Genomic DNA, 12699 nt, shown 5'->3' with positions numbered 1-12699 from the left:
CAGGTGTGTAAGCTCACACAGGTGTACAGGCTCAGGTGTGTAAGCTCAGGTGTTTAAGCTCAGGTGTGTAAGCTCAGGTGTGTAAGCTCACACAGGTGTACAGGCTCAGGTGTGTAAGCTCAGGTGTTGAAGCTCAGGTGTGTAAGCTCAGGTGTGTAAGCTCACACAGGTGTACAGGCTCAGGTGTGTAAGCTCAGGTGTGTAAGCTCAGGTGTCCCTGCTCACACAGGTGTGCAGGCTCAGGTGTGTAAGCTCAGGTGTGTAAGCTCAGGTATACAGGCTCAGGTGTGTAAGCTCAGATGTGTAAGCTCAGGTGTACAGGCTCAGGTGTGTAAGCTCAGATGTGTAAGCTCAGGTGTACAGGCTCAGGTGTGTAAGCTCAGATGTGTAAGCTCAGGTGTACAGGCTCAGGTGTGCAGGCTCAGGTGTGTAAGCTCAGGTGTACAAGCTCAGGTGTGTAAGCTCAGGTGTGTAAGCTCACACAGGTGTACAGGCTCAGGTGTCCCTGCTCACACAGGTGTGCAGGCTCAGGTGTGTAAGCTCAGGTGTCCCTGCTCACCCAGGTGTGCAGGCTCGGGACACTGGGTGTGGATTCCACAGGGTTTGGGGGCTGTGTTTGCACAGTGGGATTTGATCCGTGCTGATTAAACCCCTCTCCCTCGCAGGAAGGGGCAGCCCAGGACAGGGAGGTTCTTTCCTGGCATGGCCAGCAGCAGGAAGGGAAATCTGCTGAGATCTCCTTCCACAGTAAAACTGCATAAAAACCTTCTGGTTCCAGGCTGGAGAAAACACGCTGGAGTTTGGAAATGCAGCTCTCATTGTCCTCAAAGTTCGACATTTAACAAGGTCATGAATCTGTAAACAGCATTTCAGAGTGAGATAAATACACAACAGATAATTGAGATAAATATATAATCACATCTGGCTGAACCTGCCTCAAGGTACGGGAGAGCTGGGAGCCATCACTAATGACTGTGTCACTGGTTCTGAGATCTCAGATCTGACTGTAACTGATCTGGTTGTGTTTGGCATTTGAAGAGGAGAAAACAAAACATTCCAGCAAACATTAAAAATGCATCTCTTCCTCTGAGAGCTCAGCAGCTCTGCACGTTGCTGGGCACGTGATGGTGGGAAAGGCACCACTGGAAAGGTTTCTGTGTTCCCCCTGTCCCCAAAAACAAGGTTTGGACAGAACCATCTCATTGCAGCCCTTTTTCTGTGCTCTCAGAAACGTCCCAGTTGTGAAAATCATTACATTCTTACGCTTTTACCAAAAAGAAGCCAATTAAAAACAAAAATTGTAGGAAAGGAAGTTGGACAGACTCTACTGGCACAATCCAGTCCTGGCCAACACGTGAAACACAGGCCCAGCAGTTGGGAATAAAAGCCACAGCAAATATAAAAATAAAATTAAAAAAAATAAAGATGAAGGGATGCTGTAAAGCAATAAAATTGGAGAGGCACCAAGAAGATGCATGGGCTAGAAGAAGGAAGAAGATGAGGGACAGTCCAGAAGACAGAGTGGTAAATAAACCCTGCATTTGCTCTCTCAGCCCTGTATTGCTGGGTAGAGATGTTATTGGGTAACGTTCCCACAGCTTCAATTTCCACCCTGCATCCTCTTGCAATAGCAGTAAAACACATTTGCAGTCAAAATAATGTAAGAAAACAGATGGCCAATGGACTGAAATGTTGTTTTATGCTATTATTCCTGGAACCCGGGTCAGTAAATTATACATATTTTCAACAACGCAAATGATTCTTTTTACTGCTTGAAAATAGACTAAGTATCTAAATTAAATTGGAAGGCACTTTGTGCAGTAATTATTTACAGCCCAATCCATTTGTTTAAGGCCAGTGGTGTAACAGCAGCCCTGCATCTGAAGCATTTGGCCATCTGGTGTGTCTTTCAGCAGCTATAATTCAGTGGTACCTATGCCTTTGGGGGGCTGAAGATTTTCTGTAGCACTTCCCACCCTCCAAGTCTGAGACAGAACAAATTTCTTTTCCTTTAAAGTTTGGAAATGGCAGAAAATGAAATATAAACTGGGTGCTCGACTGGTGGGGTGCCTGGAGCCAAGAGCAGCTCCCTGGGGCTGCAGGTCCTGGCAGGGGGATGAGAGGTGAATTCTGTCTGTACTGATGGGACAGAACTCATCAAAGGCTTTTGGAGCTCTTCCTTTGGAAAACAGATTTCAGTGAGGTCACAGCAAGTGACACAACGATCTGTGGGTGACCAAAGACTGAGTTTTATTTCACCAAAGTGGCTTTTTAAAAACTTCTTCTAAAAAAGCTCCATCTCATCAGCTTAGACAAATGCAGAAGTCTAGTCTGTAGTTTCTATATTTCTAATTTATTCTGGTTTGTGTTCACTTCATTAATCTGTCTGAATTACCCCAGATAATCTGGCAGTTTCTGATCCAAAGTGCAGGACAGGTTCTGTCACAAGGGTTGATATTTTTAGCTCTGCAAAGCAGATGTGTGCCAGGGCTATGGAAATGCAGTGGTCACACTAATACACCTGCATGATTTGAACTGTGCCTTTCTTGGGTATTTTAAATTATTAAAACACGTTGCTAAGTCCCAGCAGTCCTTTCCTGTTCAAAGTATGATTGGTCCTGTCCATTATCAGCCCAGGTATTTGTATCTTCAGTTTTGTCCAAACTATAAAAAATCGTGGTTTTCTCCTTGGAATTTTGTTTCCTTGCTATGTGAACTGAAGCAAAATTGCTCCTCATGCAGGATTGTAATGACAGCAATTAAAAATGCATTGACTCTGGAGTGACAGGGAATCAGTGTGAAACAGACTGAAGATTTGGGGGAGTGAATTTCTTCCTCGCTGGGATAATTGCACAATAGGAATATTTCTGCTTTTACAGTCAGTGCATCTCCAGACTTCCCAATTCATCAGTGGTAATTAAAGCTTCAGATCAGGACCCGTGAGAGCCCAGGGTTTGCACACCTCAGAGCTGAGATCTGTTTTGGGAAGTGCCTTGGCAGAGCTCTCTGGGGAATGGTGTTTTTCAATTAAAAAACTGGAGGGGTGGGAAAGAACTTTGGGCTGCTGTTTCTGCTTTTCTTGTTAAAATTGTCATCGTTAGCACCTCAAAAACCCATGAATCCTCAGATTCCTGAATCCATGAATCCTTAGAAAGTGCTGTTTCCCTTTTTTGCATTCCTCTAGGCAATGGATTTAGATATTCCAGTGCTGGCAAGGAACATTCCTGGCAACGCAGCAATAATAAAACACAAGGAAACAGGACTGCTCTTTTCAACTCCCCAGGTAAGAAAGGCACAGACCTTGAGGTTCATTTTCTGTCTCTGGGCCCTTGGCTCTCCCTTGCTGGAGCTGCATTTGTAGTTCAGGGAGCTCGTACTAGGTGTCAGCCTTGCTGAATATTTCTGCTCACAGCCACTTGTTGCTCTGGGGCTCGAAGGTTCCATAACCAAACCCTGCAGGAGATGCTCTGGATGTGTCAGATTTCCCTTCAAGTGATAACTGAAATAGGAACTTGTGTTAGACAAGCTGGAGCTCACCAAAAGAGAGTGAGCCTCAAGTTGCAGATGACACATTTTCTGTAATTTCTAGCAGTGTTAATGTGGAGTATTTTTAGATGCAAGATATTGCTCAGTCAGAGAAATTAATGATTAAATTAAGTGAAGTGTTAGGATGAAGTCTCAGTGAAGTTAAATAAGAGTGGGGAGAGAGGGAACACTACCCATATTTAAATGCTGGAAAATTTAATTTCAGCATACTTTCCTGCCTTAGGGCTTTGCTGTTACATATGCATGTCTGCCGTGGAAAATGACTCAGAAAAAGATTCCCTCAGAGTTTTACCCAACTCAAGATTAAAAACACATACTAGAATACACCATTTGATAATTTTGCAAAGTAGAGAATGTATTTTATTTATTTACCTTGTGCACTGTGTGATTAATGCATCCTGTTGTGTTTCTGGCAAACACGTTCTGGTAAGAGATTTGTTGTTTTTTTTTTTTTTTTACTTTGATTACTTCAACGTCTTAAATATCTTTTCTGCTGTGCATCAGGTTAGGGAGGAAAATGCCTTTAATCTACAAAAAGATCAGAACTGTGTCTAGGTGCTTGGGAAAGTGTCTGTGGCTGGAAGAATCTGGAGCACCAGAGATGAGGAGAGTTTGGTGGGTGAGAAAAGGAGTTTTCCTTGCTGGGTTTGGAGGATTCTGGCTGGAGAATCACTCAGGAGTAGAAAGAATTGCTCATTTTCTTTCTGATCTTTGGACAGTCGTGCCTGCTGTCCTTTGAAAGCCCAATTAGAGGGATATTAATTGACCATTATGCAATGAGAATTGTTTTAGATGGTGAGGGCTGTTGGCTTTCTTCTCTCATTCTTGCTGGAAGCGAGCTTGTGTGGCTTCCAGGAAAGTGGGAAATGTTGTGTTTAATCGTAACCATCCTTAACCATTTGCACTTGGCTGGGAATAACAAAAGCCCTGGCAGTCCCTGGAGCCAGCAGTCCCATGGAAATGGTTAATGTGGGAGTGAAAGCCCTGGAACGTTTTGTTCCAGACACTCCATCATTTGTGCACATTACTGTGCACATTACTTTGAAATCATGGGTTGATCCTGCTGCTTGAATTTGCAAGTTTATGGAATATTTGACACTGAGTTAATGGGACCTGAAGTAAAAAAAGTACGAGATAAAAACGGGGCAATAAATAATGCAAAACTGTGTTGAAAGGGAAGACACAAAGAGTTATTCAGCAGGCTGAGTTTGAAAATTGTACCTTCAAAAGCTCACAGAAGGACCTAAATAAAGAGAAAAGCACTAAATAAACCTCAAAGGCATTGAGAGAGGGACAGAGGTGGAGGGAGCTGAGCTGGGCAGCACTGCTGTGCCACACAGAGCCTTCCTCCTCCTCTGCTGTGCCACACAGAGCCTTCCTCCTCCTCTCCTGTGCCACACAGAGCCTTCCTCCTCCTCTGCTGTGCCATGCAGAGCCTTCCTCCTCCTCCTCTGCTGTGCCACACAGAGCCTTCCTCCTCCTCTGCTGTGCCACACAGAGCCTTCCTCCTCCTCTGCTGTGCCACACAGAGCCTTCCTCCTCCTCTGCTGTGCTACACAGAGCCTTCCTCCTCCTCTGCTGTGCCACACAGAGCCTTCCTCCTCCTCCTCTGCTGTGCCACACAGAGCCTTCCTCTTCCTCTGCTGTGCCACACAGAGCCTTCCTCCTCTGCTGTGCCATGCAGAGCCTTCCTCCTCCTCTGCTGTGCCACACAGAGCCTTCCTCCTCCTCTGCTGTGCCACACAGAGCCTTCCTCCTCCTCTGCTGTGCCATGCAGAGCCTTCCTCCTCCTCTGCTGTGCCATGCAGAGCCTTCCTCCTCCTCTGCTGTGCCACACAGAGCCTTCCTCCTCCTCTGCTGTGCCACACAGAGCCTTCCTCCTCCTCTGCTGTGCCACACAGAGCCTTCCTCCTCCTCTGCTGTGCCACACAGAGCCTTCCTCCTCCTCTGCTGTGCCACACAGAGCCTTCCTCTTCCTCTGCTGTGCCACACAGAGCCTTCCTCCTCTGCTGTGCCATGCAGAGCCTTCCTCCTCCTCTGCTGTGCCACACAGAGCCTTCCTCCTCCTCTGCTGTGCCACACAGAGCCTTCCTCCTCCTCTGCTGTGCCACACAGAGCCTTCCTCCTCCTCTGCTGTGCCACACAGAGCCTTCCTCCTCCTCTGCTGTGCCACGCAGAGCCTTCCTCCTCCTCTGCTGTGCCACGCAGAGCCTTCCTCCTCCTCTGCTGTGCCACACAGAGCCTTCCTCCTCCTCTGCTGTGCCACACAGAGCCTTCCTCCTCCTCTGCTGTGCCACACAGAGCCTTCCTCCTCCTCTGCTGTGCCACACAGAGCCTTCCTCCTCCTCTGCTGTGCCATGCAGAGCCTTCCTCCTCCTCTGCTGTGCCACACAGAGCCTTCCTCCTCCTCTGCTGTGCCACACAGAGCCTTCCTCCTCCTCTGCTGTGCCACACAGAGCCTTCCTCCTCCTCTGCTGTGCCACACAGAGCCTTCCTCCTCCTCTGCTGTGCCACACAGAGCCTTCCTCCTCCTCTGCTGTGCCACACAGAGCCTTCCTCCTCCTCTGCTGTGCCACGCAGAGCCTTCCTCCTCCTCTGCTGTGCCACACAGAGCCTTCCTCCTCCTCTGCTGTGCCACGCAGAGCCTTCCTCCTCCTCTGCTGTGCCACACAGAGCCTTCCTCCTCCTCTGCTGTGCCACACAGAGCCTTCCTCCTCCTCTGCTGTGCCATGCAGAGCCTTCCTCCTCCTCTGCTGTGCCACACAGAGCCTTCCTCCTCCTCTGCTGTGCCATGCAGAGCCTTCCTCCTCCTCTGCTGTGCCACACAGAGCCTTCCTCCTCCTCTGCTGTGCCACACAGAGCCTTCCTCCTCCTCTGCTGTGCCATGCAGAGCCTTCCTCCTCCTCTGCTGTGCCACACAGAGCCTTCCTCCTCCTCTGCTGTGCCACACAGAGCCTTCCTCCTCCTCTGCTGTGCCACACAGAGCCTTCCTCCTCCTCTGCTGTGCCACACAGAGCCTTCCTCCTCCTCTGCTGTGCCATGCAGAGCCTTCCTCCTCCTCTGCTGTGCCACGCAGAGCCTTCCTCCTCCTCTGCTGTGCCACACAGAGCCTTCCTCCTCCTCTGCTGTGCCATGCAGAGCCTTCCTCCTCCTCTGCTGTGCCACACAGAGCCTTCCTCCTCCTCTGCTGTGCCACACAGAGCCTTCCTCCTCCTCTGCTGTGCCACACAGAGCCTTCCTCCTCCTCTGCTGTGCCACACAGAGCCTTCCTCCTCCTCTGCTGTGCCACACAGAGCCTTCCTCCTCCTCTGCTGTGCCACACAGAGCCTTCCTCCCCACCACAGGGACAGCCCAGGGCTCTGAGCATCCCTGGGCAGAGCAGTTCTGAGCCTGTGGAGTGCCAGCACCCCCAGTTCAGAGCCCAGCACCCCCAGTTCAGAGCCCATCACCCCCAGTTCAGTCCCCATCACCCCCAGTTCAGTCCCCAGCAGTCCCAGTTCAGTCCCCAGCAGCACTGGGGAGCACACAGGGCCAGCTGAGCATCCCCAGTTCAGAACTCATCACCCCAGTTCAGAGCCCAGCACCCCCAGTTCAGAGCCCATCATCCCAGTTCAGAGCCCAGCAGTCCCAGTTCAGAGCCCATCACCCCAGTTCAGTCCCCAGCAGTCCCAGTTCAGATCCCATCACCCCAGTTCAGTCCCCAGCAGTCCCAGTTCAGTCCCCAGCAGTCCCAGTTCAGTCCCCAGCAGTCCCAGTTCAGTCCCCAGCAGCCCCAGTTCAGTCCCCATCACCCCAGTTCAGTCCCCAGCAGTCCCAGTTCAGAGCCCAGCAGTCCCAGTTCAGTCCCCAGCAGTCCCAGTTCAGAGCCCAGCAGTCCCAGTTCAGTCCCCAGCAGTCCCAGTTCAGTCCCCAGCAGTCCCAGTTCAGTCCCCAGCAGCCCCAGTTCAGAGCCCATCACCCCAGTTCAGTCCACAGCAGCCCCAGTTCAGTCCCCATCACCCCAGTTCAGTCCCCAGCAGTCCCAGTTCAGTCCCCATCACCCCCAGTTCAGTCCCCATCACCCCCAGTTCAGTCCCCAGCAGTCCCAGTTCAGTCCCCAGCAGTCCCAGTTCAGAGCCCATCACCCCCAGTTCAGTCCCCATCACCCCCAGTTCAGTCCCCAGCAGTCCCAGTTCAGTCCCCAGCAGCCCCAGTTCAGAGCCCATCACCCCAGTTCAGTCCCCATCACCCCCAGTTCAGTCCCCAGCAGTCCCAGTTCAGTCCCCATCACCCCCAGTTCAGTCCCCATCACCCCCAGTTCAGTCCCCAGCAGCCCCAGTTCAGTCCCCATCACCCCCAGTTCAGTCCCCAGCAGTCCCAGTTCAGTCCCCATCACCCCAGTTCAGTCCCCAGCAGTCCCAGTTCAGTCCCCATCACCCCCAGTTCAGTCCCCATCACCCCCAGTTCAGTCCCCAGCAGTCCCAGTTCAGTCCCCAGCAGTCCCAGTTCAGTCCCCAGCAGTCCCAGTTCAGTCCCCAGCAGCCCCAGTTCAGTCCCCAGCAGTCCCAGTTCAGTCCCCAGCAGTCCCAGTTCAGTCCCCAGCAGCCCCAGTTCAGTCCCCAGCAGCACTGGGAGCACCCAGGCCCAGCTGGGCTCTGTCTCCAGGTACCTGGCACTGCCTCCACACCTGGCCTGTCCCCCTGGGGTCACATCTGTCCCTTTAGGATCACATTCTGTCTGCTGAAGCTGCTGTGAAATGCTTTAATTGCAGGCTGACTTTCATTATATAAATAATAGATTAACCATGCATCTTATTTTCATTATGTGTGAGCTGTGGCACCAGTGCAGCTCTCGTGGTAATTGAGGAATTATTCATTCTTTTTTTCCTCAGTGCACTCATTTTCCAGCTTTATCTCCTGGATACCTGTGTTCCTGTGTCTCTGCAAAATATTATACAGGATTTATTCTCGGTACTATACAGAGGAGTTGACATTCTCTTTAAGGATGATTGGTCAATTTACCAGGAGAAAACTGTATTATTATGGATGTTGCAGTAGGAAAATGCCTGTGTTTGTGGTGGAGTCCTTCCCATGGAAAGGGCAGATGTGAGGGAGCTTCTGGATGTGCAGGAGATGATCTTCTCCAATTTTTCTGGGTTGTGACTGCTCAACTTTTTCATTGTGTTCTGCTGCCACCTGTAAATTAATTATACCCACTCCTGTGAGGGAATAAAGGTTTATTAGAAACAGGGATGGCCCTGAGCTGTGAGCCAGCATTATATCTTATATATATTATATATATTATTATATATTATATCTTATACATTATATAACCCTTATATCACCTCCCTCATTTGGGCTGCTCAAAGTCACACCCTTGGGTTTTATAATTGGAAGGCAACTTGTGAATTTGACCCCTCTTTCACCAAAACTGGAGCTTCCTTCCCATCTACAACAAAATATGGGAGTGTATAAATAATACAAATAATAGATATAAATTTGTATAATATACAAAACAGATATATAAATAATATAAATTTGTGCAAATGTCACTTGCACAAATAGGGCAGAACAGCTTCTGGAGAGGTGTTACCTCCCTGTAATTACTTTATAGATCATCACAGGCTTCTGGAACAGCCCAGTGAAATGCTGGATTTTCTGAACGAGCTGAGCTCTGAATGTCTGCATGCTGCAAGCCCAGACTCACCACAAAACCACAGCTGAAATGCAAGTCACTTGTAGTTAGGGGAGACACCTGAAAAATGAAGTTATTGCTATGTAAAGCTGAGCATCCCAACCTGAAAACAAGCACAGCCAGCTGCTCCGAGGCCACGAGGCAAAACCCAGATAAGTCAGAGTGAATCTCCCCACTGGCTTCCAGGGGGATTGCAAGTGACTCGTGGGTGGTCACACTGGATTAGGAGAAGCAGCAGGATAAAGCTGAGAAGTCCTTGCTCTCCATCTCCTGGCATTTTCCCATTTGCTTTTTCTCTCTCCCCTGCATTTTCTCGAATTTTATGCTTTGGACTCAGTTTGGCATTTTTTCCTGAAATTATCCTCAGCCTTAAGTATTGTTGCTGTGAATAAGGATCTCATTTCTTCTATCATTTACGTGTTTCCAAGTTTTTGTCCCCCATATCCACATTTTAAAAGAATGCTAATAGGACTACCTGTCAAGAAATGTTACATCGCTGCTTCTGCTCTTAGATAATTTACATAAATTATTTTTAAACATTACTTTGAATAAAATCCTCCACAGGAGCATAAAATTAAAGTTGGGGATGTAGCTCAGTGTGAACAGTATTTATTACTGTGATTTTCCAGGCAATTGGATGAAGGCAGCAGAAGTCAGGTGAGATTTCCCACCTTCCCTGTGTTGTCTGTGGAGCTGGGCTGGCTCTGGCAGACACAGCCTGGGTGCTCCCACTCCTGCTCCAGGAATCTCCCAGGGAAGGGAATTCTGAAATCCCAGCTAAATCAGCCCCAGGCAGCTGTGGGAGGGGAGCAGGACACAGAACTGGTGGCCAGAGCTCAGATTATTGTTCATTTGTGGCTATGGAAATGTCCTTTTTCTCTCCCCTGCCTGCAGACAGAAGTGCCCTGTGTGTGTGGCTGCTTCATTTTCCTGCTGCTTTGTCCTGCCAGGACAGTCCAAGCAGGGAATTTGTGTCCCAGGGGTCAGTCACAGGCTGTGCTGTGCTCAGCCCTCGCTGGCAGGAGAGCTGATCCTGTGCTGAGTGTGGATTCCATATCTGTGGGGACATTCAGACACTCTGTATTTCCATTTCCAACTCCAGCTGTCTTCTTCACCCAGTGCTGGTCTGAGCTCTGCTCTCACCTGTGCCATTCCCTTCCCCAGCTCACAGCCTGTGTCAGTAACGTGTCTCCTCCTGCCATCCTCTGTCCATCCCCTGAGCACTGATCCTCACTGCCAGCAGTGTGGTTACACATTATCTCCATTTTCCTGTGACACCAGAGCTGCCTGCTTGTCTGAGCTGAGCCAGGGCGCTGTTCTGCACAGCTCTGAGCGCATTTGGAACCAAGCTCAAGCATTGGAAGTCGTCTCTTGATAGAAAATTAGACCAGCTGCTCAGAATAGATTAGTTCAGACATCAAATCTCCTTTCACATGTTTGAAGTCCACAATTTCTTTTGCCTAGAAGTAAATGAGAGAGGCCGAGGAGCAGGCAGAGGAGCAGCTGTGATCTTTGAGCTCTGGTGTTTTGGCCAGTGAAGTTAAAGGGAATATATGACTTTTTTTGGTGTTTATTGAGCTAACCCTGCTCTATACCTGCTCTTACCTTGACACTGTGTTTGTCTTGGGACTTTTTTAGTCTTACCATGAAATTCACTGAAGGTGTCGCAGTAGCAATGAGATAAAAGTTTAACTGAGCTGAGATCAAACACCTGATTCCAGTTGTCCTCCATGCAGAGCAGGCAATTAATTTATAACCAGCCTGGGCTTCCAGCAATTGGGTAGGCAGGAAATTTTTCTGTCATTAAATGTGTTGCTTGTTGGTCTTAACACTCTTGGAATTGTCTTTGATTTTTAATGTCTTAGTTGGTGGGCTGTGTAAAGTAATAAAATTATTCTTTATTGATGATTGTTTATAAATAAAGTATGGTACCTGACCATGAAAAATGACTTAGGACAGCCTCATATATTGGCTCACAGCTGGACAGGTACCAGCTATTTCAGTATCATTAGGACTTTTTCAAAGAAATTTTACCTGATTGTTTTCTTCATCTCTTTTAGGAGTTTGTTATGCTGTCCAAGAGTTTAATGAACGACCCCATTATGGAAAAGGAAATTACAACACGGGCCAAAGACTACGTGAGGAAACATCATTCCTGGGAAGGTGAAAGGAAAACCTACCAGAGTCTGGTGCTGAGACTGCAGTGACTTTGCAGGGCTGCAGCTGGCAGCCACTGGAGCTCTGTAACGATGGAAATGTCACCAGGTTTGGCTTTCCCTTGGCTCCTGTTTAGAGGGCTGGGCAGAGGGGCAGTTATAGAGGAATGGCTAGAGAGCAAAGGTCACTTTCCCATGCAGCAGTTAGCTGGGAAAGAAATAGACAATGGAGTACAGTTGGTGTGAGATGTTGCAAAAGTCAGGAAGGCCTTGATGATAACTGTTAACTGAGAACAGAACACTGTGATCAGAAGAATGTGAATTCAGCATAGATGAACGATCACAGGAATGTGGAATTAGGTGGAGTTGGCCTTAAATGAAATATCCAATAATGAGCTTGGTTTTGCACTATGTATGAGCCTAATTATTGATGCTATATAAGTGGTTTTAGAATTACCAATAAATGAGACTTGCTGATCATTCAGATTGAGTGCTGCATTTCTCCTGCCGAACGCAACAGGCAGTGTTACTGTGCTGGCACATACCCAGAGCACCCAGAGCCTGCCAGCTGTGCCAGCTGTGCAGCTCAGCCCTGTGCCAGCTGTGCCAGCTGTGCAGCTCAGCCCTGTGCCAGCTGTGCAGCTCTGTGCCAGCTGTGCAGCTCAGCTCTGTGCCAGCTGTGCAGCTCAGCCCCTGTGCCAGCTGTGCAGCTCAGCTCTGTGCCAGCTGTGCAGCTCAGCCCCTGTGCCAGCTGTGCAGCTCAGCTCTGTGCCAGCTGTGCCAGCTGTGCAGCTCAGCCCCTGTGCCAGCTGTGCAGCTCAGCCCTGTGCAGCTCAGCCCTGTTCAGCTCAGCCCTGTGCAGCTCAGCCCTGTGCAGCTCAGCCCTGTTCCAGCTGTGCAGCTCAGCCCTGTGCCAGCTGTGCAGCTCAGCCCTGTGCCAGCTGTTCCAGCTGTGCAGCTCAGCCCTGTGCCAGCAGTGCAGCTCAGCCCTGTGCCAGCTGTGCAGCTCAGCTCTGTGCCAGCTGTGCAGCCCTGTTCCAGCTGTTCCAGCTGTGCAGCTCAGCCCTGTGCCAGCAGTGCAGCTCAGCCCTGTGCCAGCTGTGCAGCCCTGTTCCAGCTGTCCCAGCTGTGCAGCTCAGTCCTGTTCCAGCTGTTCCAGCTGTGCAGCTCAGCCCTGTGCAGCTCAGCTCTGTTCCAGCTGTGCAGCTCTGTGCCAGCTGTTCAGCTCAGCCCTGTGCAGCTCAGCCCTGTTCCAGCTGTGCAGCTCAGCCCTGTTCCAGCTGTTCCAGCTGTGCAGCTCAGCCCCTGTGCCAGCTGTTCCAGC

The 12699-nt window shown here is 49.6% G+C and overlaps 1 protein-coding gene across 4 annotated transcripts in view; it reads left to right on the top strand.

The window, feature by feature from the left end:
- Positions 1-12218, top strand: part of GLT1D1 (glycosyltransferase 1 domain containing 1) — a 49369-nt gene extending 37151 nt beyond the window's left edge. For 2 of the 4 annotated variants that reach the window (XM_058851870.1, XM_058851872.1), the window contains 2 exons: positions 3185-3283; positions 11280-11834. In XM_058851870.1, the coding sequence (XP_058707853.1) occupies positions 3185-3283; positions 11280-11426 (246 nt within the window). In that variant the 3' untranslated portion in view covers positions 11427-11834. The other 2 variants (XR_009278991.1, XR_009278990.1) reach the window with 2 other exon arrangements.
- The last annotated feature ends 481 nt before the right edge of the window (positions 12219-12699 follow it).

The sequence above is a fragment of the Poecile atricapillus genome, chromosome 16 (genome assembly GCF_030490865.1).
Source record: "Poecile atricapillus isolate bPoeAtr1 chromosome 16, bPoeAtr1.hap1, whole genome shotgun sequence".
NCBI classification, from domain to species: domain Eukaryota; kingdom Metazoa; phylum Chordata; class Aves; order Passeriformes; family Paridae; genus Poecile; species Poecile atricapillus.
Note: the sequence above shows the minus strand (reverse complement) of the source record. Positions and strands in the feature narration are given on the sequence as shown.